The sequence below is a fragment of the Gigantopelta aegis genome, chromosome 4 (genome assembly GCF_016097555.1).
Source record: "Gigantopelta aegis isolate Gae_Host chromosome 4, Gae_host_genome, whole genome shotgun sequence".
NCBI lineage: Eukaryota > Metazoa > Mollusca > Gastropoda > Neomphalida > Peltospiridae > Gigantopelta > Gigantopelta aegis.
In genome coordinates, this window is record NC_054702.1 from 50,948,551 (window position 1) to 50,976,550 (window position 28,000).

At 33.1% G+C, this 28,000-nt stretch overlaps 1 protein-coding gene across 3 annotated transcripts in view; it reads right to left on the minus strand.

Annotated features, from left to right (window-relative positions):
* LOC121370691 (connector enhancer of kinase suppressor of ras 2-like) overlaps positions 1-28,000 on the minus strand; it is a 57,773-nt gene that overhangs the window by 8,063 nt on the left and 21,710 nt on the right. For 2 of the 3 annotated variants that reach the window (XM_041496099.1, XM_041496097.1), the window contains exons 9-18: positions 15,209-15,675; positions 13,019-13,218; positions 10,584-10,684; positions 9,375-9,441; positions 7,189-7,237; positions 6,916-7,070; positions 5,507-5,583; positions 4,058-4,066; positions 1,399-1,467; positions 483-592 (exon numbers count right to left, since the gene is read on the minus strand). In XM_041496099.1, the coding sequence (XP_041352033.1) occupies positions 483-592; positions 1,399-1,467; positions 4,058-4,066; positions 5,507-5,583; positions 6,916-7,070; positions 7,189-7,237; positions 9,375-9,441; positions 10,584-10,684; positions 13,019-13,218; positions 15,209-15,675 (1,304 nt within the window). The remainder of the gene's footprint in view (positions 1-482; positions 593-1,398; positions 1,468-4,057; positions 4,067-5,506; positions 5,584-6,915; positions 7,071-7,188; positions 7,238-9,374; positions 9,442-10,583; positions 10,685-13,018; positions 13,219-15,208; positions 15,676-28,000) is intronic. The other variant, XM_041496098.1, reaches the window with a different exon arrangement.

The following is a 28,000-nucleotide window of genomic DNA, read 5'->3' on the forward strand; positions in this document are numbered from 1 at the left end:
TCTTGTTGGTCTAAACATAATTTATGGGTTTTTGTTTTTTTAATGTCATTGGTCACATCAAAACACTGGGTCATACTTTACAGTAAAGATCAGAATGGAAATATCTTTTCTCAGACCCATGGAGATTTGAGTAAGACTATACAGTATGTTAACGTGTTAAATAATAATCATTAAAACAACAGTTTGACGCACTTTATGGGTGTATGGAAGGAAGAAAGAAGGAAATGGGCTACTCTTTTCCATTAGCAGCAAGGGATTTTTTATAGGCGCCATCCCACATACAGGATAGTACATACCACGACCTTTGTTACACCAGCTATGGAACACTGGCTGGAATGAGAAACAGCCCAATGGGGCCACCGATGGGGATTGACCCTAAACCGACCTTGCATCAAGCGAGCACTTTACCACTGGGCTATGTCCCGCCCTATATGGGTGTATGGAGTTAAAAAGTTAAAAGTTTAGGACAAGTGTTAACTTACTCTGCACGCCCAAACCCTGAGAATTGAGCTCTGGCCTTATAAAGCCACCAGTGGTGATAATGTTTTTTGTGTCAAAACTAATTGCTGCTAGTCCCATCTTATTCATCCATCTGAAACATTAAGACAATCGGGAGTAAATATACAATTATTGTAGATATGTCTAAATCTCTGAATTCAGCCCATACTATGATATTCAATTTAAAAAAAAGAAGAAAAAAAAAGAAGCAACAGTGTAAGCTGGATAATTTCAACACAGAACACATTTTCATTAAAAGCAATACTTGCTGGTAGAGGCAGTAATAATAATTATCAATTTAACAGTAATAATAATTATCAATTTTAAGTTAGTAACAATCCTTAAGTCAGTCTTTTTAAACCTGTGTGCTGTGGCACATTAGTGTCAATGCTTAAATCAATGTGTACCATTAAAGCTTTCCTAAGTGTGCTATGACTAATTTTTTTATTCATATACATGTATTTCAACTTTTCATATGCAAAATTAACAAGCATTCTGAAAGTACAGCTAATTAAAAGAAATACATGTAGAAATACCAGACCCAACATATGTTCATATCTCCTAAGTTCAAGGGACATAACTCTGTGAAAAATGGGTAAATCGTCATGAAAGTTAAACTTCATCTGTACTAATTACAAAATTTGAGCTCAATATCTTGAGGCAATGCAGAAAAAAAGTTAAGAAAATTACACGTGGGACAGACCAGGACGACAGAGACGAAATCTACAGTCCCCTGTGGTTGAACCAGTAGGGGACTAATAAATAAATATTACTATAGGTACATGACTGTATGATTTCTATGTACCTAGTGTGCCAACAGACAGAACCGCTCTAGTGAGCTGTAACAGATTATGTAAAATGTATATATTTATAGCAGAATATCATTTCAAACATTCTCACTTGCTCATGTCTTCTTGACGTTCTGATGCAAAACAAAACCTTGTTCCAGAGTTGTGTACTTTGAAAGCACTAAAACAAGATGAGTAAAACAGAATTAACAGTTTGTCAGAATGTGAAAATAAGAGTGCTTAAAAGAAAGTTGATCAGTAGTTTTGTTACCGGTACATTAATTTCATATATGTAGAGCATACAAGTTTGCTATCAATTTGCAAATAAAAAAGAATGCAAATTAATATAACTGACCTCTAATACATTACATTAATTCTTAAAATGTAATAACCTTACTTACCAGTTTGTTATTTAGTGGAGGTATATGCAATTTTGTATTCAGTATTAAAAAGTGCTTCATCATAATGACTTAATACAAAAAACAAAGAATAATATAGCAAGCATACCTATTATAATGCATTTAAAGATTGTATTTATGTGGAAGAAAAATAAGAAAAAGAATGGAACATTAAATGACCAAGATTTTATTGTTCAGTTTGGGAGGTTAACATTGCATGTACCTTAATATAACCACTGGTCATGACCTGTTATTTGTAATTGGTGTTATTGATAGGAAAGTGAAAACAGAAATAGTGGAATGATCATATCAAAATATACTTTCTTTAAAACATCTGGAACTTAAAAATAAATAAGTATAAATTTATAGTGTCAGTGGTATATTACTTATATCCACCTATTCAAGTTGTGTGTCCATTTGTGTGTATGCGAACACGGGAAAAATCCCACACAATGATATAGCACAGGACTGTCCTATTGGATGGTGCAGAGTGCCGTCTGGCGTACGGATGCAAATATATTTTTATCGGAGTATGTAGCAGAAGGTGTGGAAATGTGTCCTAAAACTAAGTGGATTCAAAACCGTACTGGTAGCCACATACATGTAAATGGACACACACAAAACCTGTCCGCATCCACGTCCGCACGGCATACACACAAGTGAACACGCTACTTTATTGTGTAACTTGTATTTTAACTCCAAATGAAGAGACACCCCCTCCTCAGTCAAACTTAAGAGTACATGGTGTAGTAATAGTAGTAAAAAGGTATTTCACGTTGTTTTAGGATTACACTTTAACGTTTTAAAATAGATCTCACATTGATACTTTCAAAATCAAAATCAATTTATATAATAATACTATTAACAATTTTCAAATATGATATGCAGAAGACAAAATAATCAAATATTAAGATGGCGGTAATATGTTAGATTCAAAGCTTTATTTTAAGGCACATCTAAAAAGTCAAACCTATTCTGTCTCACTTCTGTCAATACATGGAGGATAATAAACAAGTTACTAGTTATTATCAAATTTATGTCCTGAGTGAAATAATTTTATGAGCTTTAGTGTTAGCTATTCTATTTATTACTATTTTCTCTCTCTTGAAAACCCTTTCGTTGTTTTCGATATCCATAACTGAATTGTATATAGAATTAAAATAAACCACATTACACACTGCTCTGAGTATTTTTAAAAGTTAGGTTTTATTCACATTCACAGATAATTTACACAAACCAAAGGTCTATTTATTGTGTTAAAACATATATAATCCACTGATCTAGCTCAGTGGTAGAGGGAACTTGTTTCCTTGGGAAACACATTCTCTGGTCAGGTTCCCCCCCCCCCCCCCCCCCCCATCCTAACCAGTAGATGTATATCAAAGGCTGTGGTTTGTGCTGTTGTGTCTGTAAGAAAGTACATATTATAAAAATCCCTTACTGCTATTAAAATATGTAACAGATTTCCTCTAAGACTATGTCAAAATGACCAAATGTTTGACATTCAATAGCTGATGATTATATAATGAATGTGCTTTAATGGTGTTTTTAAACAAAACAAACTTTATAACGTTTGTATGAAAATATCATTTTTATTACAAAATTTAACAAACAAGACAGAAACATAAATGCAAACTTTAAACTACAAGATGTCATTTGTATGTTTGCCAAATGGTGATGTCATATTTAGTACCGAGAAGGTCATTGGTCTGTACACACCAAATCAGCTAATATTGTTTGTTACCCCAATCTATAATAATTTCTCAGTGAGAAATTATAATTTTTATTTCCCCAGTCATGAGTGTCTACTGGAGTAATAAAAGTAATTAAAATACATTAAAAAAAACAAAAGACAAGTTATTTGTGCATGCAGTATCTGTTACACAAAACAAAACAAATATTTTAAAACTTTTGGACAGTTAATAAACCTCAATAAGGAATTTATTTAATGGTAAGTGAAATGCCATACATGACAAATGGTGCGAGGGTTTCATCAAATACAAACGTAAGTGATTTTTTAAACAACATTCAGTGATAAAATACAACAAATGCATGCACTCTGCTAAACATTTTTAATACTGATTAATAATGGAACATTTACGCAGAAGATTAAATAAAGTGGATTAAAAAAAGAAAGATTCAACTTGAGGTGGCCTCAACTTATAAGTAAATAGAGAAAAATCTCAGTTAATATTATTTTAATTTTAAGACATTAATATTCAACAAGAGTCAAACTGGGGGTAAAACATAAGCCCTCTGACAAAAAAAATGTTGGTTATAATATAAGCGTCACCTGGATGAAGTAGTTAATTCTTAGAAAGTTAATAATAAAAAAACCCAAATGTTACTAAACAACTATTTATCTATACTTACCCATGTTCACTATAGAAGCAGTAAATAAAATTTATAACAATTTAAAACACCTCCAAGACACATTACCAAGGCCACTTTGAAAACAACAGGTTCTTTGCTGTTACCCAAACAACTCTTAAAAGCCATTATTTATACAGTGCGTGATGTTAGACAAATCCATATTTAAAATAATCCCAATAAAATGTAGGTTTTTTTTTTTTTTTGTTGGTTTTGGGGTTGTTGTTGTTTTGGGGGGGGGGGGGGGGGGGGGTGTGTGTCACGAAAAGTGTGATAACCAATATATTATGCTTTAGTTTATTATATTTTATTCTGTTACTGTCTGTGTAAACAGATGATGATGACAGATTAAAGCAAGGTGATAAACTGGTGCAAGTCACAAAATAGTCACTGCTTATTAATCAATAGAGATCCCATAAAACAGTTAATGTGCTTAATCATAAAACAAAATACTAGAATTATTCCTCAATTTTAGATGCATTATAGGATAATAACCAGTTGATGACATAGAGTATCGGCCTTTTTCTTGTTCAGGCTGACTGGGAATTCTTCATACTTGCATCCACAGTATAAACCTGATATTCTATGTCCTTAACTCTTCTCCGTGTATCGTGAAGTACATGTATACCTTTGAGATGCCTACATTTGGATTACTATCCAGGAAATAACCCATGTATTAGCACATTTAGATAGTCATGATACCGCATTCAGTAATGTTCATTTTGTTTAGGCATGTGACTCCCGAATGACAGCTTTATGACCAACTATAATTTATCTGGTTTAATGGACACTAAAATCAGACTAGTGCAAAGTGGAAACTCCATACACTCCCACTATAATTTACATGTTTTTTGTAAAGTATGTGAAACCTTAACGTTGAGTTAAATTCCAATACTGGAAAAGTAATACATTAAATTAATATCTAGCCGTTTTCCTTTGTAAAGGTGAGATAATACTAAACAAGATCTCAGGAAAGAAGTTTGAGTTTTAATCTGATAAATGGTATGGATTAACACAAATTATCTTGACCATCATTGTTGATCTGAAAACAAAGCTATACTTTTTCTTTCTATGAAGTTTTACGATTCAGGTTGGAATGCATGGACAGACGTACCCAAACAACCACTAAAACAACCATTACCTAACACTCAAATAATCCCCTTTGTCAAAATTAAGAAACATAATCATGATAGTTGTTATGTATTTTTGTTTTATTCATTACAGTTTAACTAAATTGGGGTATTTATCATTTAAAAAATAATTGTTTTAAAAGTATTGCATTGTAGACGTTAATATAAGATATAGGTTACTGCAAATAAACAAAGAAAAATTGCTTATATATAACCACCAAGTTATTGTAGTGTACTTATGTTGGTATTTACAACCCCACCCACAGAAAGTGAAAATTGCTAATAATAATTATGGACGTTTAATATTTAAAACACTGCTTACAATTTCTTTGTTTTAATATCAGGAGCTGGGGAAACCTGGAAGGCTGGGAGATGAATCACACCTTCAGCTTTCAATTCCTAGAAAACAAAACACCATTTCAGGACAGGTTCAGTTTATTTTGACTCTACTAATATAGATTTTTTGTTTTCTTTGTAAGAAACACCATCTGCAACTCTCAATTACAGGCTTAGCACTAAAAAATAATAATACACTGTTACAGTAATAATAAATAATTTTTATAAAATAAATAAAATAATAATAACAGTTATGATGGAGATTCCCCCCCCCCCCCCCCCCCCCCCCCCCCCCCCCCACTGTGCTTATGGAGAAATCTGATTATCAGTCAAAATTTAAGTCATTAGACCTTCAAATTTTCACATATTATAAAGATATACTTATATTACTGGAACGTCCCAACCCCCCCACCCCCCAAAAAACCCCACAACAACAAAAAAATCAAACAAACAAACAAAAACTAACAAACAACCAAGCAACCAAAACATAGGTCACTGGACAAATATTTTATCCACGGGCCATAAAGTGAATTGGTGTATCAAATCACTATGATGTTTCTTTTTTGCCCATGTCTGATCAAATCATTCATGTTTTATATCCATTAATGATACAAAATTTACACTTTTCTATAATACAACAAAGAGAAAATTAGTTTTATTGGTTAAAATGAAATTCAGCAGACGCAGATATCTTTGGTATTAAAACAGAGTTTTAAATACAATGGAACTGAAGAAAAAAGTTAACCTTTTAAACATTTACTATTTACCTTACAATGGAATACACATATATAAAAGACGTTACACCTTTTTAATTTTTGCATACTAGATAGTAAAGATGGGTGAGTAAATCAATATGAGATATTAAAAATATACTGTTACCGGTGAAAATGTTCTACAGTTAGAGCTTGAAATACACCATAAATAGGTAAAAAAAATCATTAAAATTCCTCCAAACATGTTTTGTGCACTTTTCTTTTAAGAACAGCTTCATAGGACTGTTTAGTGATGTTCTTAAAAACCACAACAACAATACAAGTAACTTTACTTACAATCAAAAAGTCCATCATTGGTGTGTGTTGGGCTGGGTTCGGGGGTGAAAAACATGTTTTAAAAACTAAAAACAGACTATGGTTATAGCCTATAAACAGATGGTATTTTGTTACGTCACTATGTATGCATCAGTGGTAACGTCACACCACTGTCGCTCTGCTAGTCAATGATTCTACCGCAGCTCGATATAGTGGCGCTTCACGTGATAGTAAGATTTCCCTTTAAAGCACTGGCACGTGTAGGGTGACTCTTATTCAAGTAAAATGTCACATATGGTTCTCATGTTAATGTCTAAACATTAAAATAACAAAGACTTAATTAATAATAATCTGGTGAGCTACTCACATCTTGATTCTTGAAGTAGAAAAGGTTGTGATTTTTCAGCACACACCATCTCTTCTCCCAGTGCTTGGTTAGTGGGCCCCGGTGGTTCAATTTCCGTTTGTACAGCCATCCCTCACAGTCCCCACTCCCAAGATCCTTACAAGAAACACGACGATCTGAAATGACATGTGTGTCACACTAGGGGTCAAAATAATTTGTCTACAGTTTGGTGAATATACATGTATGCGAGAAATAGTGTAGACTAAATAAAACTGTCAGCTGAAAGGATCTTACTGAGTTGCCGACTTCCTGACTTGTGTCTTCTTTGAACAGTTACTGGAGACTGAAAAGAAAAACAAACACTAAGACTCATAAAGACTACAATCACATAAAATATTATTCAGTTAATTAATCCAGTGATTGGCCGAATTTACAAAGCGTGTAACTACATTCATTCACAATGCTTAAACACCTGCATTTAAGAAAAACAGGCTTCATAAATTCTGCCCATCTAGTTTGGTTGTACATGTGCAACTCTCCAAGAGATATAATAAAACTTACGTCTAGTTTGTTTGTACATGTGTAACTCAGCAAGAGATATAATAAAACTCATGTCTAGTTTGTTTGTACAAGTGTAACTCAGCAAGATATAATAAAACTTACATCTAGTTTGTTTTTACATGTATAACTCAGCAAGATATATAACAAAACTTACGTCTAGTTTGTTTGTATATGTGTAACTCAGCAAGAGATATAATAAAACTCATGTCTAGTTTGTTTGTACAAGTGTAACTCAGCAAGATATAATAAAACTTACATCTAGTTTGTTTTTACATGTATAACTCAGCAAGATATATAACAAAACTTACGTCTAGTTTGTTTGTATATGTGTAACTCAGCAAGAGATATAATAAAACTCATGTCTAGTTTGTTTGTACAAGTGTAACTCAGCAAGATATAATAAAACTTATATCTAGTTTGTTTGTATATGTGTAACTCAGCAAGAGATATGATAAAACTCATGTCTAGTTTGTTTGTGTCTAGTTTGTTTGTACATGTGTAACTCAGCAAGATATATAATAAAACTCACGTCTAGTTTGTTTGTACATGTGTAACTCAGAAAGAGATATAATAAAACTTATGTCTAGTTTGTTTGTACATGTGTAACTCAGCAAGAGATATAATAAAACTTACATCTAGTTTGTTTGTACATGTGTAACTCAGCAAGATATATAATAAAACTCATGTCTAGTTTGTTTGTACAAGTCTAACTCAGCAAGATATAATAAAACTTATATCTAGTTTGTTTGTATGTGTAACTCAGCAAGATATATAATAAAACTCACGTCTAGTTTGTTTGTACATGTATATGTATCGCTCAGCAAGATATACTAAAACTTGCATCTAGTTTGTTTGTACATGTGTAACTCAGAAAGAGCTATAATAAAACTTGCGTCTAGTTTGTTTGTACATGTTTAACTCAACAAGAGATATAATAAAATTCACGTCTAGTTTGTTTGTACACGTGTAACTCAGCAAGAGATATAATAAAACTCATGTCTAGTTTGTACATGTGTAACTCAGCAAGAGATGTAATAAAACTTGCATTTAGTTTGATTGTACATGTGTAACTCAGAAAGAGATATAATAAAACTTGCATCTAGTTTGTTTGTAAATGTATAACTCAGAAAGAGATATAATAAAACTTGCATCTAGTTTGTTTGTACATGTGTATCTCAGCAAGATATACTAAAACTTGCATCTAGTTTGTTTGTACATGTGTAACTCAGAAAGAGCTATAATAAAACTTGCGTCTAGTTTGTTTGTACATGTTTAACTCAACAAGAGATATAATAAAACTCACGTCTAGTTTGTTTGTACACGTGTAACTCAGCAAGAGATATAATAAAACTCATGTCTAGTTTGTACATGTGTAACTCAGCAAGAGATGTAATAAAACTTGCATTTAGTTTGATTGTACATGTGTAACTCAGAAAGAGATATAATAAAACTTGCATCTAGTTTGTTTGTAAATGTATAACTCAGAAAGAGATATAATAAAACTTGCATCTAGTTTGTTTGTACATGTGTATCTCAGAAAGATATTATAAAACTTGTGTCTAGTTTGTTTGTACATGTGTAACTCAGCAAGAGATATAATAAAACGTAAGTCTAGTTTGTTTGTACATGTGTAACTCAGCAAGAGATATAATAAAACGTAAGTCTAGTTTGTTTGTATATGTGTAACTCAGCAAGAGATATAATAAAACTCACGTCTAGTTTGTTTGTACAAGTGTAACTCAGCAAGATATAATAAAACTCATGTCTAGTTTGTTTGTATATGTGTAACTCAGCAAGAGATATAATAAAACGTAAGTCTAGTTTGTTTGTATATGTGTAACTCAGCAAGAGATATAATAAAACTCACGTCTAGTTTGTTTGTACAAGTGTAACTCAGCAAGAGATATAATAAAACTTACGTCTGGTTTGTCCACCTTCTCAGCTGGGATCTTTTGAACAACTCCTCCCACAATAATGTGAGTAAAACTGCAAAAATAACAACTCTGCTAATTAATAAAGTTTAAAGCTAAAATTTGAACTAATTTAATTTTGCAATAGATAAAAGGGGTACAATGAATTTAATTATATTGAATTAAATTTTATCACAATTTGTTATAATGGATTGGGAGTGTGATGTCGTACTTATTAATAATATGATTATGACATCACAGTTAACTTTAGGCTGTGACATAATGTTTTCTGTTTAGGGATGATGTGACACTTGTTTGAATTTATTTAAAGAAAACGTAATTAAAAAAATATTTAATAAAAATAAATAAATAAATAACGCTGCAAATATAACAACTGCTAATTAAATATATTTTAAAGTTGTATTGTGAAAAACATAATTTAGGACATAGAAAGTTTGCACAAAATTAGTTTATCTTGTGTATTGACATGGTAAAATTTTGATTTTGATACATGGCTTACTTTTAAAACAGCATGTGTTAAAAACATTAAAAAAAAGGTATACCAATGAGAACCTACTCCAAATCTACTATATTACAGGGCACAATATTTCAGGAGAACCGTTGTTCTGTTTTAAGCTCTGGTGACTGTGTCTGCATGCCCAATGTCATATTCCTCGGAGAGACCTTCCCAAAGGGTTGTAGTTGGGGAAGGAAATTGCAGTGCTCGTAAGGAAATGTGTTTTATCCAAGAAAAAAACAACTTAAGAATGTGGTTGAAGATAGTGGGCTAGTTCACCATTATTTTTAGTATACACATTAGATGAAGAGTAGCTTGTCCTTACTTATCATACCATGCACTAGTTTTAAAATAATCAACATATCAAAATGACAATTTACAATCAATTCACTACATAATAAACTGGGGTTTTATTTGTAAAATTTCAACATTCAGCAATTTTAAAAACATTTCTGATAAGGAAGATGAAATTTAAAACAAGAAGGCAGATCAGGAATTTGATCCCGTCCCCTGCAATTATGAAAATGTTCATGGCAAAAAAAAACATGGCATTAAAAAAAGGCAAAAAAGTGCTGTGGAGAATTAAAAATTCCACGGCAATCTTTATGGCAATCTCCATGGCATTGCTGATTTCCATGGGCAATTGCAGGAGTTGAATGTGACCCATAATCTAATATTAGTGTACAGGAGAAAGGACCTACCTTGTGTTTGCTTCTTTCTCGTTTTCCTTCGTGTCCTCTGAGAAGCCAACATGCTTTTTGTCCTGCTTAGAATTTTCTTCCTGTTTTTCCTTCTGTTTAGTCTGAAAATAACAAAAATAGAAATAAAAGTACACAAAAAGTTACATCTAGTCTACGAATTGGCAACACATTTCTTCTCAAAGTCCAGACCACATGTTACACACCAATGTCAGATAACAAATACATGTAGCGTGACTATAGAATGAGCTGAGGTGTCATTAAGAGTTTGTTTTGTTTGACAACACCACTAGAGCACATTGATTTATAAATCATCGGCTATTGTATGTTAAACATTTAGGCATTTTGTCATAGTCTTACAGGACTTCTAGATTATGGCTAGTTATATTCGATGTTGAGCTAGCAAATAACTACTATTGCCATGCCCGATGGCTAGTGAATTTTTTGCAGTCAAATGTTGCAGTTACATGTAAGTCTATTTTGTAAATATTAATATCCTGCCCTCCACCCCCGCCCCCCAATGTTAGTGTTTTTAAGCTGTATCTCTCTCTTTAGGTGACATCCAAATTTTTACTATTATTTAATAAAATTGTATTAACTTAAAGTAAAGTACGGCTAGTGAACTTTTAATCGTGGCTAGTACCTTTTTAAAATCGATGATCCCATGGCTAATGGATTTTATAAAAATTCTAGAAGCCCTGTCTTTGAGAGGAAACCTGCTGCATTTTCCCACTAGTAGCAAGGAATCTTTTATATGCACCACCCCACAGACAGGATAGCACATACCATGGCCATTGATATACCAGTCGTGGTGTAGTGGCTGGAACGAGAAATAGCCCAATGGGCCCACCGATGGAGAACAATCCCAAACCAAACACATCAGCCGAGCGCTTTAATACTGAGTTACATCCCACCCGAGGTGTCATTAAACAAACAGGTGGGCTTTAGATCAGTCGGTTGAGCGCTTTAATACTGGGTTACATCCCACCCGAGGTGTCACTGAACAAACAGGTGGGCTTTAGATCAGTCGGCTGAGCGCTTTAATACTGGGCTACATCCCACCCGAGGTGTCATTAACAAACAGGTGGGCTTTAGATCGTCGGTTGAGCGCTTTAATACTGGGTTACATCCCACCCGAGGTGTCATTAAACAAACAGGTGGGCTTTAGATCAGTTGGTTGAGCACTTTAATACTGGGCTACATCCCACCCGAGGTGTCATTAAACAAACAGGTGGGCTTAGATCAGTCGGTTGAGCACTCGCCTGAGGTGTTTGTGTTGCATGATTGAATCACCTTGGTGGATCCATTCAACTGATAGTTTTTCTCTCATTCCAAACAGAGTGCCAGAACTGGTCAAAGGCCGTGGTATGTGCTTTCCTGCCTGTGGGAAAGTGTATATAAAAGATCCCTTGCTGCTAATGAAAAAATGTAGCAGGTTTCCTCTGATGACTACAAGTCAGAATTACCAAATGTTTGATATATCCAATAGCTGATGATAATTAATCCATGTGTTCTAGTGGTGTCGTTCAACAAAACAAACTTTAACATTAAACTAACATTCTTTTTTTCAGCTGAGATTATCCAGATGTGTGCCCATGATGTTGCAATCAAATATCATGAGATGAAATTAAGTGTTTTCATGTCAAAAACATTATTAAAAGTCCTGCATTAAATTGCTTTTTAGCTAAAATGAATAATGATCCTCAGATAGTGACATAATTTGTGAGGGTTACCCCCGACGACAGCTGTGTAATGACATACTGAAAACGATCACAAATTATGTCATGTAATGAATAACAATGTCATCCATTTTTGCAAATATCATTTAGTATTTTGTAAGATGATTTGTGATGCTTACATAAAAGCAAAAGTAGCAATAACACTTGTTACAAAGTATACAGTAAACCAGAGTTAAACCATGTAGCTCATAGTTCAAACTTATTTTATTATGAAGCTAACCTTTTATAATACCTGTAAGTATCTGGTGTAGTAGTCTGTTCACAAGTTAATGTTATCACATAACTGGATACAAGTTGGAAAAAAAAACGTTAATAAGATGTGTATGATATATTCACCTAATCTTGCTATTATTGCACACTTGAACTGTAACTGGATATTACAAGCATTAGTTAAAATAACTAAGTGTTAAGTGTATGATGTCAGGCTTTCTGGCAGAAAACAATTTGGCAGAAAACAATTTGAGGGCACGTAATAAAAACAAAAACATCACCTGTGCCCCAAGATATAAGTGTTTATGCGTTTGAAATGTCTTCAAAATGGATAGCACATTTCATGGACTTTGACAAATATTTCAATTTTTATTACAATCTTTCAAACAAAATTACAAAAATGTATCCATTAATTTTCAATATTTTCTGGTATGTAATTTTCCCCTTCGTACCCTCTGTGAGGAACCCTGGCTGTAATGGCGTGTTCACCTGTTCATGGTATGACGAGTCGATCCGCTTGATGGTTCTCAGATGAGGCTGGTCCTTGTTGACGTCGGTGGCCACCACGCGGATCACGCCTTCATTAGACGACCACGGATGTTCCGCCTCTTGGTACGGGTTCTCCAGGATGTGAGGTGTTGGCTTCGTCACGCGGAATTCCAAGCCCTTCTGTTCAGATAGTTTCGTGTCTGAGTAATAGAGAAAAAAACACACACAAAGATTTAAAGGGCTAAATCTAAAACCAAAGTTTGTTTTTTTATGGTAAAATATTGAGGTAATACAGAAGGAACCAAACACATTTGGGCTCTTTTCAAAAACAGGGGCAAATAACGGTAAAGAATTTCTTAAAATATAAAATGTTCTTTTTCATGTTTCTATAATAAAATCTAAAGCAGATATGTTCAGTGGTGCATAATTTTAAGTAGCAAAACTAGAGATGTATAATGTTTTTAAATTTACATAAAAATATTTTCGTGCTTCTGTTTTACCCTTAATCATAAGGCATAATAGTAAACAATTGTCTTTACCGTTAATTTATTAATAGCACAGAAAATTAATAATGGTAAATACTTTTATAAATGTACATATAGATATCAGATTCTATAATTGTTACTATTACAGGCATATGTAAGATGTAATGCTAGACTGGATGATTGTGAAAAGTGTCAAATCTGTCTTTTCCATTATTCAACAGATAACAGTAAAGACAAAAATTATAACGGTAAAGACACATGACATGGTATTTGTGCCATCTGTAATGTACTTCAGTAAGCAATCACACAAATGGCTTTTAAAAACAGATTTACTGAATGAAAAAATATAAATGATAGGTTTCTCATGCTCTGTAATGTACGTCAGTAAGCAATCACACAAATGGCTTTTAAAAACAGATTTAATGAATGAAAATATATAAATGATAGGTTTCTCATGCTTCCAAGATACTAGATTAAACTAACGGTAAAGACAGACAATAAGTGTGACATTCAAAAAGTTTTTTTCAAGAATTAAAAATAACTTGCCTATAAAGATACCCAGCTAGTATTCATGTACTTAACATGTTGATCTACATGTAATCTTGACCTAGATGTGACAGTGCCATCTAGTGGATAACTTTCAGACTAACAAAATGTTTGGTCCTTTTTGTAGATAATATATACAGCAAAGACAATAAAATGAAAAATAAAACGCGCAACTTAAAGTTGTGTGCAGTGTAGTTTTATTTTAATATTTTAAATTGAAATTTAAGAAACTTATGTATTTTTGAGTGATTTACTTACAGTGTTACATTTTGCAGTTTAAAGGCAAACACTTAGTATTTTAGGGAGTTTTGCTATTCCATAATGATAACATGTGCTTTTGTACACAATAACGGAGTGGACATTTTGGGTACCGGTATATAATTTTAACCACAAGCTTTTCTAATGCATCTACATGGCCAAATTTCATATCCAGTGCATCTAGTCATGATGCTTTTTATGTCCATCTCTGTTTATTTACATTATATGCTGTTTTGTGGAAAATATTGGAGTGGCAATGTCTTTACTGTTATTTGACCTTTTTTGTGAAAATAGCCCATTTAGATAGGCCAAAACAGGAGACAACACTTTAAAATCTTAGGTAACAGGAAGTCAGTTCATGTGAGTGTTATCAGTGAAAACCTACAGTTAAGTGAAGTACATTTGTAACATACATGCAATCATGTCTCAAACTTGCATTGAACTCAGTTTTTTTTATTGAAGTTTGCCACTTTTTAAATCACATTATCAACTGGCAGTTTGTGTGACTTTAAAGCTGCATAACAGCTAGCCCTGGGCCCGTGCTTATATAAAACTTTTAGAGTCCAGACTCAATCTCTAATGATGTCACACACATACAATTTGTATGGTGTTGTTATGGAATTACTGTCTCAGACTAGAGTCTCGAGTCTAGACTCTAAATGTTTTATAAGCACTAGGCCTGGAATGGATAGAGGAACCACTGGACTGGTAGAGTGGCGGATAAAAACGGTGCGTTTGGCACACATCTCTGCAAGAGACACAAGTTTCAGATGTTAACACACCTGTAGTAAAAGACTGATGCAACTGTCTGCATCAAAAGAATTTAAACTTATTCAATAAAACAAAGACATTTCTATCTTCAAAAGAATAAAAATCTAATTATGAAACAAAAACTATTTACCTTCAACTATATCTGGAGTGACTTTACTGCAGACAGTGCTTGCTAGTGGTGTTGTGCTTGTAGGTATGGTGTTTGTCGGAGTGGTGCTTTCTGACGAGGTGATCACCAGCGTGGTATTCACTGGAGTGTCTTCACTGGCAGGTAGTGGAGTAATCTCTATCTTCACACCCTCTGTACCAGAAAACGCGCTCTTCTCCCTCCTCTGTACGGCTGCAGCTAGAGCATTGTCAGTAGTCACTAGCGAGGCAAACACTGCCTCCTTCTCGGCAGTGTTCACAGCCTGTGACTTGGGGCGTGGTGGATCAAGGTCTTCTATAACCAGGGACGGTCGCTCAAGGATTGGAGATCCACCACTGACTGTGGCACGGCGGTACTTCGGGTCTAGTGTTACAGGAAGAGTGAATTGCGGAGATTCGGAGCCACTTCGAAACACATCATTATCAGTGTCATTGCCGTCAACTGGTTCTCTGAAATCACACCAATCAATCCTATGTTGCAATTTATAGTTCACATGAATGTAACACGTATGTATGTAAACTATAACTGAAGATCACAAATCTGCTGCCACACAATATTTTATATTTATACCAAGACAGGAAAAAGGTACAGTGTACAATGGGTCTGCAGAGGTGATTCGATCCTACAACCCAAGCATTTCAACTGAGCTAGATCCTACCCAACAAAGTAAGTAAAGGCCAAATATCAAACATGAATTGTTTACTGTACCCGCGGAAGGGAGTAGTCAATTTTGTGATAATGTGATAATTAGGAGACAACCATATAGTTTTTAGATTTGCAGGTGTTATTGTTTATTTAATCCCATAAATGTCATTTTTGACCAAAGGTGTTAGCCTGAGGTTAAAAATTAAGCATTTGTGGGCATCAAATAGACAATAACACCCACAAATCTAAAACCTCCATATAGTTATGTCCATTGTAAACTGAAACGTTTTTCTACAGAACTACATTTGTAACTGTATATTTGGTATTTCTTGAAAAAAAATACCTGGCTACAATCTAACTGTAGACCCTTGAACCGTCAACTTGGCCTGTTCCAATTGCTAATGACGTCACTTTCTAATTCATGTTATTAGCTTTCAGGGTGTTATTTTCATTTGATCCCAGAAAAAGAATGTACTCGGTAATTAACCAATCACAATACAGAACACACTCGCCATCAGTTTACAATTTAGGACCAAGTGTCGTAAAAATTGTCTGTCACGGACACAAATATAATATTATATTTATTACCATAGAATTGTCCTGCTAAATAAATCATTGCAACAAGCAAACAAATGCACAATATGTATGAAGTTTTGATGAAACCTAATTGCATTATTTAAATATGTACTAATAGTAACAAGGAAACAGTAAATCATAGTGACGTCAGTACTTATTATTTATTAGTAACAGACCTGCTGTTTAAAATTTGTCAAAGCATGACCTATTTCAAAATATTTAAACTCATAACCACTTATGGTCTGTTTTGTTTTTATGTCGGACCCTCAAATTATTTTCTGGCAGAAAGCCTGTAAATATTATTGTTCAACAATTCAGCTGCACTCGGGAAGCTTATTCTCAATTCTGAGTCAAGTGATGGAGACATAATATGGCTTGCAATCACGGGTTTTGATTGTGGATAAAAATTCCCTCATGTACGAACTCAAGATTTTTTTTTTTATAGAGTGGACAAATTCTGAATTGGGTGTGTTCATAGCTATAGAGACCGCAGGGCTCAAACTTGAGAATTAGTCTCCCACAGTAATTTTTAGCTTAAAGCGACATCTGCAGTAAATAAATATGACTGAAAGGTTATTTAGCTGTATGCAGACATATTTCAAATGTGCAAATGTTAAATATTGGCCGATAATATACACCAGGTATAGACATTTTGCCGACAAAAGTGTCGCATTGATGTACTACCTACAACAATTTTTATCTGATGACGGCAACTGCTGTTGGTGCCAGCCATAACTTCGAGCCCTGAGATTGTGTGTGTGACTGTGAGACAGGCAATGGAGCGAACACAGATTTTAAATATCAAACAAGTGCAGACCCAGTGATTTCATGGCACAGTGCCACTGATCAATTGCAAATGAGGTACCAGATTGCCCTGTGTTTCTGCTGTCACATGAGAGTAATCGTTTATGATCTGGACATGCTAATGTCCTGATACATGCATGTATCTGCATTGGTTCAGTGGGTGGGACATTATAAATTATGCTTTAATATTAAACTAATTTTAAAACAATTGTTTTTTCATTATCATGGCATGTTGTAAAGTTTAACAGCCGAAAATCAGTTTACACTATCTTGTAGTAAAAATTAACGAATGAAGAAACTGGTCCCTGTGAAATCTCATATTAGCAAATCAGAAAGATGTGCTTTAGTGATAACCATTCGTTAAATTTCAATTAATGCAAAGAGAACATACATTTTAATTATGACATATGACAGAAATCGTATGATATATGTATATGTATATGTATATGTATATGTATATGTATATGTATATATATGTATGTATGTATGTGTATATATATATATATATATATATATATATGAACTTCATTATGCTGTGCCTCATAGGTAATAACAAACAAATTAAATGTTTGTTTTAAAAGTATTGCCTGTTGTTTGGATATAATTTTTATGTTCCCTCATGATTACCATACATGTACTTGCTTTTCAGTAACATTCAAAAAGACAATTCAATGGAATACTATCATTAATAGAGTATATTACATTTAGAGTTTAAGTTGTATATGCTAAAAATTAATAGGAATTTGGCAAATTTGATTCGAAAACCTGTCGCCAAATCCAGTACACATTTAGCTACTATGTACATGTACATGTCATACAGAATTATTTTTTAAAAATAGCTACATGTATACACAGGTATATAAATGACACACACCTTTCAAATTACCTTTTTGGCGAATTGGTAATGAGATATTTTTGCCAATTTCAACTTTAAATTGCATATGGTGATTTGGTGAAAGACAGCTTAAACCGTGTAAATTATACCTACACTTAACAATCCAAGTTATTTAAATTACACAAAACAGTGATGACATTCTTTATTCTTTTCTCTTTTTTTAACATAACTTCCTATAATTAAATTCAGGATATACATGTACATGTCTCTCACTGGCAAAAAAATTAATGTTCACAGCAGGTGCTTTGCATATAGATAGATACAGCTCATTAAAAATGTATATGAAAGGTAAGACATAAAATAAAAATAAATAAATTAAATAACATACATAATTGTTTATGTATGTTACATGTTTAACAAAAATCTTTTTATATTAATAATAATGGTTAAAAAAAAGAAAAGCTAAAGAAAAGTATTGTCAGGTTATAGTCCACAGCTGTTATCACTGGTTTCAATTAATATACAAATAGTATGCGAATACCAGATAGATAACAATTAGCATGTCAATGCCTGAATCGGTACATGTACATATAGGTTGGACTATACCAATTCAAATCCCATAGGCGACCACGTTAACGTTAGTGTTTAAAAACACTATATGCAATATATCAACCAAACTGTGACCCATAAATATCAGTACTACAACCCCTACCTCATAGTATTAACTGCAGAAAATGGTACCTTTCATGGCTCATTTTCGGTATAACCAGATGTTTCTGCAACACCCCTAGTTTCGCACAAAATTTTAGTACTTTTTTTTACAGGTACCCCATACATGTTCCAAGCACAAGGCTACTTGACACGGTGGTACTACATCAAATAAAATTGCATACATTTTTAGCCCAGATGAAACTTTTTTTTTTTTACAACCAACACACTCACATTTATAACCAATCACAGGACTTGTGGTGTTAACTTCTCTATCAAAAGTTCGGTACACCTACTTCGACCCAGCCGGAAATTAATTGGTATAGTGCAACCTATACTGATAACATACATGTTTCAAAAGGTGGTGAATCATGTGTTTTTATGACAACCAGGATCTGGTGTCTTCTGACATAAACTGACAACCTCACTGAAACTGTTGTTTCTACAGTGCAACCTAATTTAATGTACACCTCACAAAGCACATGTATTTTGTACAGTTTTGTACAAATGCAATATGTCATATTTGCAAAAATAATTTAAAACAAAAAAAATACTCCTGAAGATATTTATTGTCAGATGTGTGTGTGTGCTCAGCTATATGTGTAGATACAGCATGGCTATTCAGAGTACCTTAACTCCTTAAACTTATTCCATTGAAACACATGTACTTGACTGACCCCTAGATTATGAAGACCTCAATAGGCACATCAAAGAAATATCAGTATTAAAAAAATACAATGTCTGAGGAAGGAAAAACCAACATGACTGCATCTGTATGAAGTAATGACTTAATGTCCTGCACATCACTGTTGGAAGAAAATCCTGTATGCTGAGTGTGGGCATCTTCAAGTTACCATGTGCAGGAATTTCAAATCCATCAGCTATGCAGATTTTCAAATTGGACCATCAAAACCATTGGCAGCCACCAATATTCCTGACTATATTTTATGTATACCCTACTGTAGTTGGAGGTTTTAAATATTTGTGATATCTGGAATTAGCATGCAGCTTTCGCATATTTATTTTTGATTCATTACTAAAAAAAAACCCTGTTTTTAAGTGACATAATTACCCGAACATCTATTTTATTGCATTATTTTCTAATCCAGATCAATACAATATGTATATTGGATGTATTCCTACAATCTGTAATCCAGCATATCATTTAGCTATTAACATTGGATAATACAGCATTAACAATAAAATAAATCATCAAATTACACCAAGGTAGATAATCAAATCTGGAAAAATTGGTTCCAAATCTAGTATACACTTAAAATACACTTCATGGGAGCAAACTAAGTGATTATTTAAAAAAAAGATTTGATCTGGAGACCTAAAGATATGTTTAACAAGCTTATTGATATGTATAAATGAGAACAGAAGGCACAATAGTGACCACAATTTTAATTATGGCTTTGGTAAAAGATTTCTTCAAAGTAAAAAAATGTTTCCCCTAAAACTACAAATTTGTCTAAAATATGACTTAGCACCCTATAAATATGCCAAAAGGACAATAAAAATCCAGGTCTTTAAAAAGTTAAGCTATCAGAAGTACACACATGAAACATTAACTATGTTTACAGAAGTTAAAGACATTATCCCAATATTGGCACATGTTATTTTTAATATAAAAATAAATTGCTATTAAAATCTAAGTTCAGACTGCCTAGATATATTAACATATTTAAGAGCAGTTGTATATGGCAAGTCAAACACCATGTAAATAAGAACATTCAAATCTGTATAGTATGAATTATAGGCCAAAACCAACTTTTCCTCAGTGCTAATTTGTGTTCAAACTCCATTCAGAGCTATGTACAGTAATTATTGTGAAGGTCAAGGTCATTGTGAACTTGCATGGCCGAGTGACGGCTAATTAATCAAATAGTGTAGTTTAATTTAATTAAATCACAAAAACCATAATCTTTTTTATTATGCACTGAATATGTGCTATAGGTTGGACTATACCAATTCAAATCCCATAGGCGACCATGTTAACGTTAGTGTTTAAAAACACTATATGCAATATATCAACCAAACTGTGACCCATAAATATCAGTACTACAACCCCTACCTCAAAGTATTAACTGCAGAAAATGGTACCTTTCATGGCTCATTTTCTGTATAACCAGATGTTTCTGCAACACCCCTAGTTTCGCACAAAATTTTAGTACTTTTTTTTACAGGTACCCCATACATGTTCCAAGCACAAGGCTACTTGACACGGTGGTACTACATCAAATAAAATTGCATACATGTTTAGCCCAGATGAAACTATTTTTTTTTACAACCAACACACTCACATTTATAACCAATCACAGGACTTGTGGTGTTAACTTCTCTATCAAAAGTTCGGTACACCTCGAACTTCGACCCAGCCGGAAATTAATTGGTATAGTGCAACCTGTAACACTTTACTGACAACACTATGTAAATACTGTATGTCAGGTTTTAGTCATTACCAGCAATAGGTAACATTAGAATGATAAACTAGATAAAAATGGGCCAACACAAAGTAAAGAGATTCAAATACATGTGTACGTACACCTGATTGTAAATGAGATTAAATCATACAGGTACATTAAATTTTTTAATAGTGATTCTGCAATTACATGTACTAAATAGTCCTCCTCTGCATGGAAATTCTATCAGGATGGGTAAATAAAAATAAGAAAATTATGGGCATTTCAATGTACGATAATGAATCTATTACATGTATTTCACAGTATGCATATAATACAGATTTCATACAGCTGAATGCATTTTCATGAAACAATACATATTCTGAAAACATTTACTTAGTTATCTGACAAAATATTAACTACAATAAAAAATTCTAAGTGATTTGGATTGGATCTTATGAGAATACTGTAAACCGTATTAATATTGTGACGTGTTTTTTTCGCTAATGTATACCTTAGCGCATGTTCGCGACGTGTAAATTTCGCGAACGACCGTTGACAGCTCAAAAAAAACAAGTGGATAAAGACAGCTCACTGCAATTGTTATAAAGTTACTGTCTGTAAATCAATATTCTGTTATACTACATCAAGCAATTGTGCCTGGTAGTCTATAGAGGGGATTAGGCCCTACCCACCTCACCTGTATTAGAATCACAACTCACAGCTTCAGTTGTTACCTGTTAACACCCTTTGGTAGATAAAACAACAAACGATTAGTCACCATCGATTGAAGTTACATAAAACAATTAACGATTAGTCGCCATCAAGGAGAGCTCGTGTATAGGCTGTGCCTGTTGAGTGAATCTTTTTGTGAATTTTATTCTCAATAAAATATTTCACAACAAAACAAATTAGTCGCAGTGTATATTAGCTTGTTCAATAAACATGTTATTTTTGCATGATTTTGAGTTTCATTTCTGAAACGAGAGTACTGATATACATGAATTAAATACAAAATGTTTATCAAATGTGCTTGGAAATTTGTTGTTGCAACATGTATCACTATCTGCAGAAAATGAACGGTGATCCTAAAATTGAAGGCCACATGCTACTGGATCCGGTTGTGTTTGTGCCAGCTGGTTGTACCGGCAAATTCCAACCGTTGGACTTGTCAGGAAATAAGGAATTCAAAGACTTGTTAAAAACCAAGTTCACCGACTATTATTCCCAAAAAGTTGAAACCGCGTTGAATTGTGGGAAGACACCAGACAATGTGAACATTTGTCTTAAACTGAGCACCATGAAACCTACATGTATTCACGCAAACTGGATCGTTTCTGTGTTTGATGAAATAAAGCGGAAACGTGAAGTTTTTGCCACAGGGTGGAGAAAGGCTGGACTAATTTAATTACTAATACACGTATCTGTTAGAAATTCAAAACATTCGTAAGTAAACGAACATTAGTATTCACACGCTCAAGATTTATGTTTATGAGTTGGCGAAATGGAACAACTACTAGTAATTATTTCTGAATATTTTTGTTTCTGATCAGTGTTAGTTACCAGTTATTAACTTATTTGTGTTACCTTTTGTAAAATGAATATTCTAAAAAAACTTTGAATAAATTGAATTATGACTGTATTTTGTTTGTGTTTTCCTTTATGGTTTACTAGAAAAATCGAGACATCATTTTAAGCACACTTCAAACTGGATAATAGTGTGTGCGTATTAATTTCGCGACATAAGGTTGGACGCGAACGACACATTTTTTTCACGGTTTACAGTAGTTCAGTATATTTACAAAATCTTACAACTAAAATGGAATCCTCCATTGTTTAAAACATTCGAGATTATCTTCAGTACAGATACATGTAATGCTAAAATGATTAAATGTAACTAACTCCAAATTGTTTGAAAATAATCAACTTATAAACAAGATGATGAGAAGAGTTTTAACACCACTTGGTAGAACAGCTATATTAAAAGCCTTGGGACAGTCTAGGAACAACACATCCATGTCAGTACTTTTAGTGAGGCTTTCTGCCAGTAAATAATTTCAGGGTAGGCAATAACAACAAAACAGACCATAAATGTCCCTACTTGGTTATTGGTTTGAAATGTTTTGAAATTGGACACTGCATAAACTGTTCATGCTTTGACAAATCTTTAACAGCAGTCATCTATCTATAAAGTCATACAAATATATCTATTAATTTCTCTGGCAGAACCCCTATTAGATTTTACACAATGTTATAATTTAGTTATATATTCCAATTTATTTCAAGTATTAGTGTATAGTAATATAATATAACTATAATTATAGTACTTAGGTATCATAAACATTATATATGACAAGTGGGTGTTACAGCAATGAGTGTTACTATGTAGTTCTATTGTTTTAGTCAAACTTTATAATTACTTCAACTGTACAAACTGGAACAACTTACTTTTCAGTAGACAGAACCATCAAATGAAAACAAAATGAGTATTCACTGATACAGACACAAACTGGGACAGACTAAAGCCAATTATTGGGGGCTTCCTGGTTGAACCGTAACGAGGAAGTGAGCACAGGTCAACCACTGACCCTCTAGGTTTCCTAGCACCAGATCAATTCACACTGCAGATAATGTTAACCTTTTCTAGTGAAACTGATATAAGCAACACTTGTATTAATTCATTGAGGCAGATAATACTAACACAATAAAGGATTGTGATACACTACATTCAATCTACCTTCAATGCAAAAAAAAAGATATGCCACAAGGCATGTTTAAAAGGTTTAAATGTTTTTAATTAGCAATGCACATATTTGCAGAAGTTCAGATTTTTTTGATTTTTTTTGCCTATCCTGTCCTAAAAAATGAATCCTTAAAAACCACAAGAATTCTGCAGAATTAAACTAATTTGGTGTATAAAGAAATAATTTATGATTAACATTCAGGATTAGTCTAGTTATTAAAATAAATATAATAAAAAATTAATCAATTTTAAACATACACTGAGATGAACATTCATGGATGCAACCATAAATCAAATTCCATCAACCAAGGCCTTATAGTTTGTGATAAATTGATTATCATTTAAACGTGAAAACAGCAGAGCTTTGAAGGTTCACACCAATGTGATTGCCACTGCCATGCCGTGGCTTAGATTTCTTAAAAAGAATGGAGTGATAAAAAAAACCACCTATAAAATTATTCAGGAAAATATGACTGATTCCCTTGAAAAATAAATCAGGGCTTTCCCCAGAGGCATATATACATGTAACGTAGTGGACTGCTACTCCTTAGAGGTGTAAGTAAGCATTTTGATGTCAAGGAAGCACCCTTAAATCAATTAACTGGCCATGTGTGACAATCGACTGTTAGTTGTAACAATTTAACTTTTGAAACTTAACAGTGCACAGGTATTCACACGTCTAATAGGTGAACATGTTCTTCATACCTAATTAAGTGCACCCTTTCCTTTAACAATGATCAATTGCTAATTATCACAGACAATGAAGCTGGCATGCTTCAAATGTGATGCCATCTTGTCTCACCTCCACTTCGCTGCCAGTATGATTACTAGATTAGCCCCCTGCTGTGCCGAGATCCATGATTTTTTTCATTACAGTGACTTTTATAAATTACCCCCAAATTAGCACAGTAAAATTATTTACCACAACCATTTATTATTATCCGAAAGATAATACTCTACAGTTAAGGTGTCAATCAACCGTTTCTATCCTGACCCCCCCCCCCCCCCCACACACTAAAAACATCATTCTGTTTATGTCTGAAAACTCAACATCAAAGAAAACAGTCTTCGACGAGTACAGACATGTTGATAAAAACTCAGTTATGATATTTTGTCATCTGTTTTAGATTTAATTTGTCGAAACTGATTATTTGTATTTACTATCATTTGTTTATTCAGTAATTCCTAATAAAAGATTAGATTTAAAAAAAATTGTTGGGAATATCACCATAAAAACAACAGAAGCTGTAGTGTTTAGCATTATAATTATCTATGTTGGCTGCCAAATATAATATTTATAACACCATTATAAAAATAAAACTACTTTTATCAGCCGGTGATATCAAAGTGATCAATCGATTCATTTGAAAAAAAAAGAAAAAAAAAGGCAAAACAATGTCATCCCACTTTTGGGGATCAAATTAAAAATTATTTATTCAGATTTTTCAAATATATTGAAATCTTTATTAAAATATAATATTAAAACTGATCGGTTCACCAAAATAAATGCCTCTGAATGACTGACACTGGAAGGATGAGGGGAAAGTTGGAGGAGGGAATCGCTCAGTCACCGGGCCAGCTTTAATTTTCATCCAACAAGAATACTGCCTAATATTTTCATTTAAACACTTAATAAACATTAAAAAAAAAAAAATAAAAAAAAATAAAAAATAATAATAATAATAACAATAAAAATTCCATGTACATGTAAATAAAAAATAATCAAAGAAATATAAAATAAATAATATATTAAAAAAAATCAATTAAGAAAAACATGATTTGCTGGTTTGAAGGCAAACACTATGGGCCGATTTCATATGTCTAGGTTATCAGTGGGATTTGGAAACATGGTTTAAACCTAGGTTAAACCCTGGGTCATGTTTACTGTGCATTTCACATGTCTGGTTTTCAGTAATCTTAGTTTAACACTGGGTTACAATTGTATTGCTTGTTTAAACCTGCCCTTGGTGGTTTTTCGCTGGGTTTGCTCAAAGTAACTTTTCTTCATGTATAATTTCGGCAGCAAAATCGTGTTTTACATCAGTACTGCAGAGCCATGAAATGTGAATGTATTTTAGAGATCATTTGAAAAGTAAATCACTCAGGACATACATTGATAATAACTGGTATTGAGTTTGCTATTCTATTTATTACCCCAGCTATGTTTTCTCTAAACGCCTTTATTTTAGGCGTACATGCACGTACATGTAGGCTATAGAAAAACGTAAACCACGTAAATTTACACACTGTTCTGGGTATTGCTATAACTTTGTATTTTAATCATTCACATATAATTTTCAAAAACAAAAGTTATCGTTATTCTGCTAAAAATATAAATAATGATTTGCGTTAAAATTACATTTTGTTATAAATTTAATATTAAAACAGTCATGAACGCAAACTCATTAAAGTACATGACGTCATTTTGTGTGTTTGCCAAATTGCGATGATGTTATATTTAGTACCGACAAAGTCATTGGTTTGTAAGCATCAAATCATCCAGTAATATTGTACTTCTCAACACTGCATATTTCTCATTGAGAAAATACAGAAAATATTTTCCCTGTTATGAGTGGTCACTGAGGGTAATAAATATGGGCAATTCCGTGGTGTCGAACATACATTTCAGACACTTCAGCCAAGCATTACATAAATGTACAAAACGTTCCACAACTTTTTATTGTTATACATTGTAAGAACCAACTAGGGCACCATTATTATATATAAACTTTATTCCATCCTTATGACACTTAGGTGTAGAGGGGGAAATATGCATGGTGTTGGACGTATGCACACAAACTGCAATTTTTCACCCACACATGGTTATGTCTTATTCTCTGTGATGTGTGAGGGCATATTAGAAATATTGTGTCCTATTCCTATAGAGTAAATGTTTATCTGTAAATCAGATCTAAAAACTTTGTTTTAATCACACACTAAAACAATAGAGATAAACAAGATTGGTGTCGGACGTATTCGTGTGAAATACAACTTTACAAGTTTTGTAAAACAGTCATTATAATTAACAAACAAGATGATATTAAAAACAAAAACACAGTTTGAGCTAGGATTTATTATTTTTGTTTGAAGAAAATGAAGAACAGTTACCATGTTTTGGAACAGGAAGTGGGTTCAGGGGGTGGGGATGAACCCCCACTTGGCCCTGTTTTTTCTTCTTTGTTTTGAAAGAATTCTTAAATATTAGCCGAACTTAACTAGTTCAGTGCAATTAAGATGAACACCATTCAAAAATTCAAGGTAACACCTATGACTACATGGGGTGGGGTGGGGTGGGGGGCAAAGTGGCCACCTTGTGACTAGTGTACACCTACAAATAACAAGTGACACAAGAAAAATTACCACTAGCTACATGTTTGACTATGAGATGACACCACCACAGAAAAATTTCATTATTCTCAAATTAAAGGCATATAAGATGGGGTAACTGTAGCTGTGGCAGCCCCAAGTGACTAGGAACCTGAACAAGGTGCAAGAGATATATTTTAATATTTTTGTATTTATTTGTGATAAACAGCTTTATATTTATTGATTCTACACATAATCTCTGTAAAAGTAACTAGAAAATTTCAAAATAGTAAAGTGCTGCCAATAAATGTAAAAGTGGTTTCCTCAAATGTGACATCACATTTATCATGTTAGTTGTGATCCTCTACAAATGTTCCAATTTGTATAATTCTGGCATTAAATGCAATTACTGGGTTTGTTATTTTGTTATGGAGATGAACAGTTAGCTACAAGTATAATTTTTACCTTTTAAAATATAATCAACACTTTTGGCGGGAAGCTGCGGTTTGCACACTTTGATAAATTCCTCTTAATCCACTTATACGGTTAAAAAATTAATACTGGTATTCATAATTGGCTCTAGTTATAAAAAATGTCTCCTAAAATCATACTGGCATTGCATAAATATCAAATATACTTTGCTTCAAAATTGGAAAAAATAAACATGCTTTATGGTGTCGGACGTACCGGTACACTGTAACAGCACCACAGTAGCATGGCAATTGTTACATATTCAGTAATTGTTTTTATAT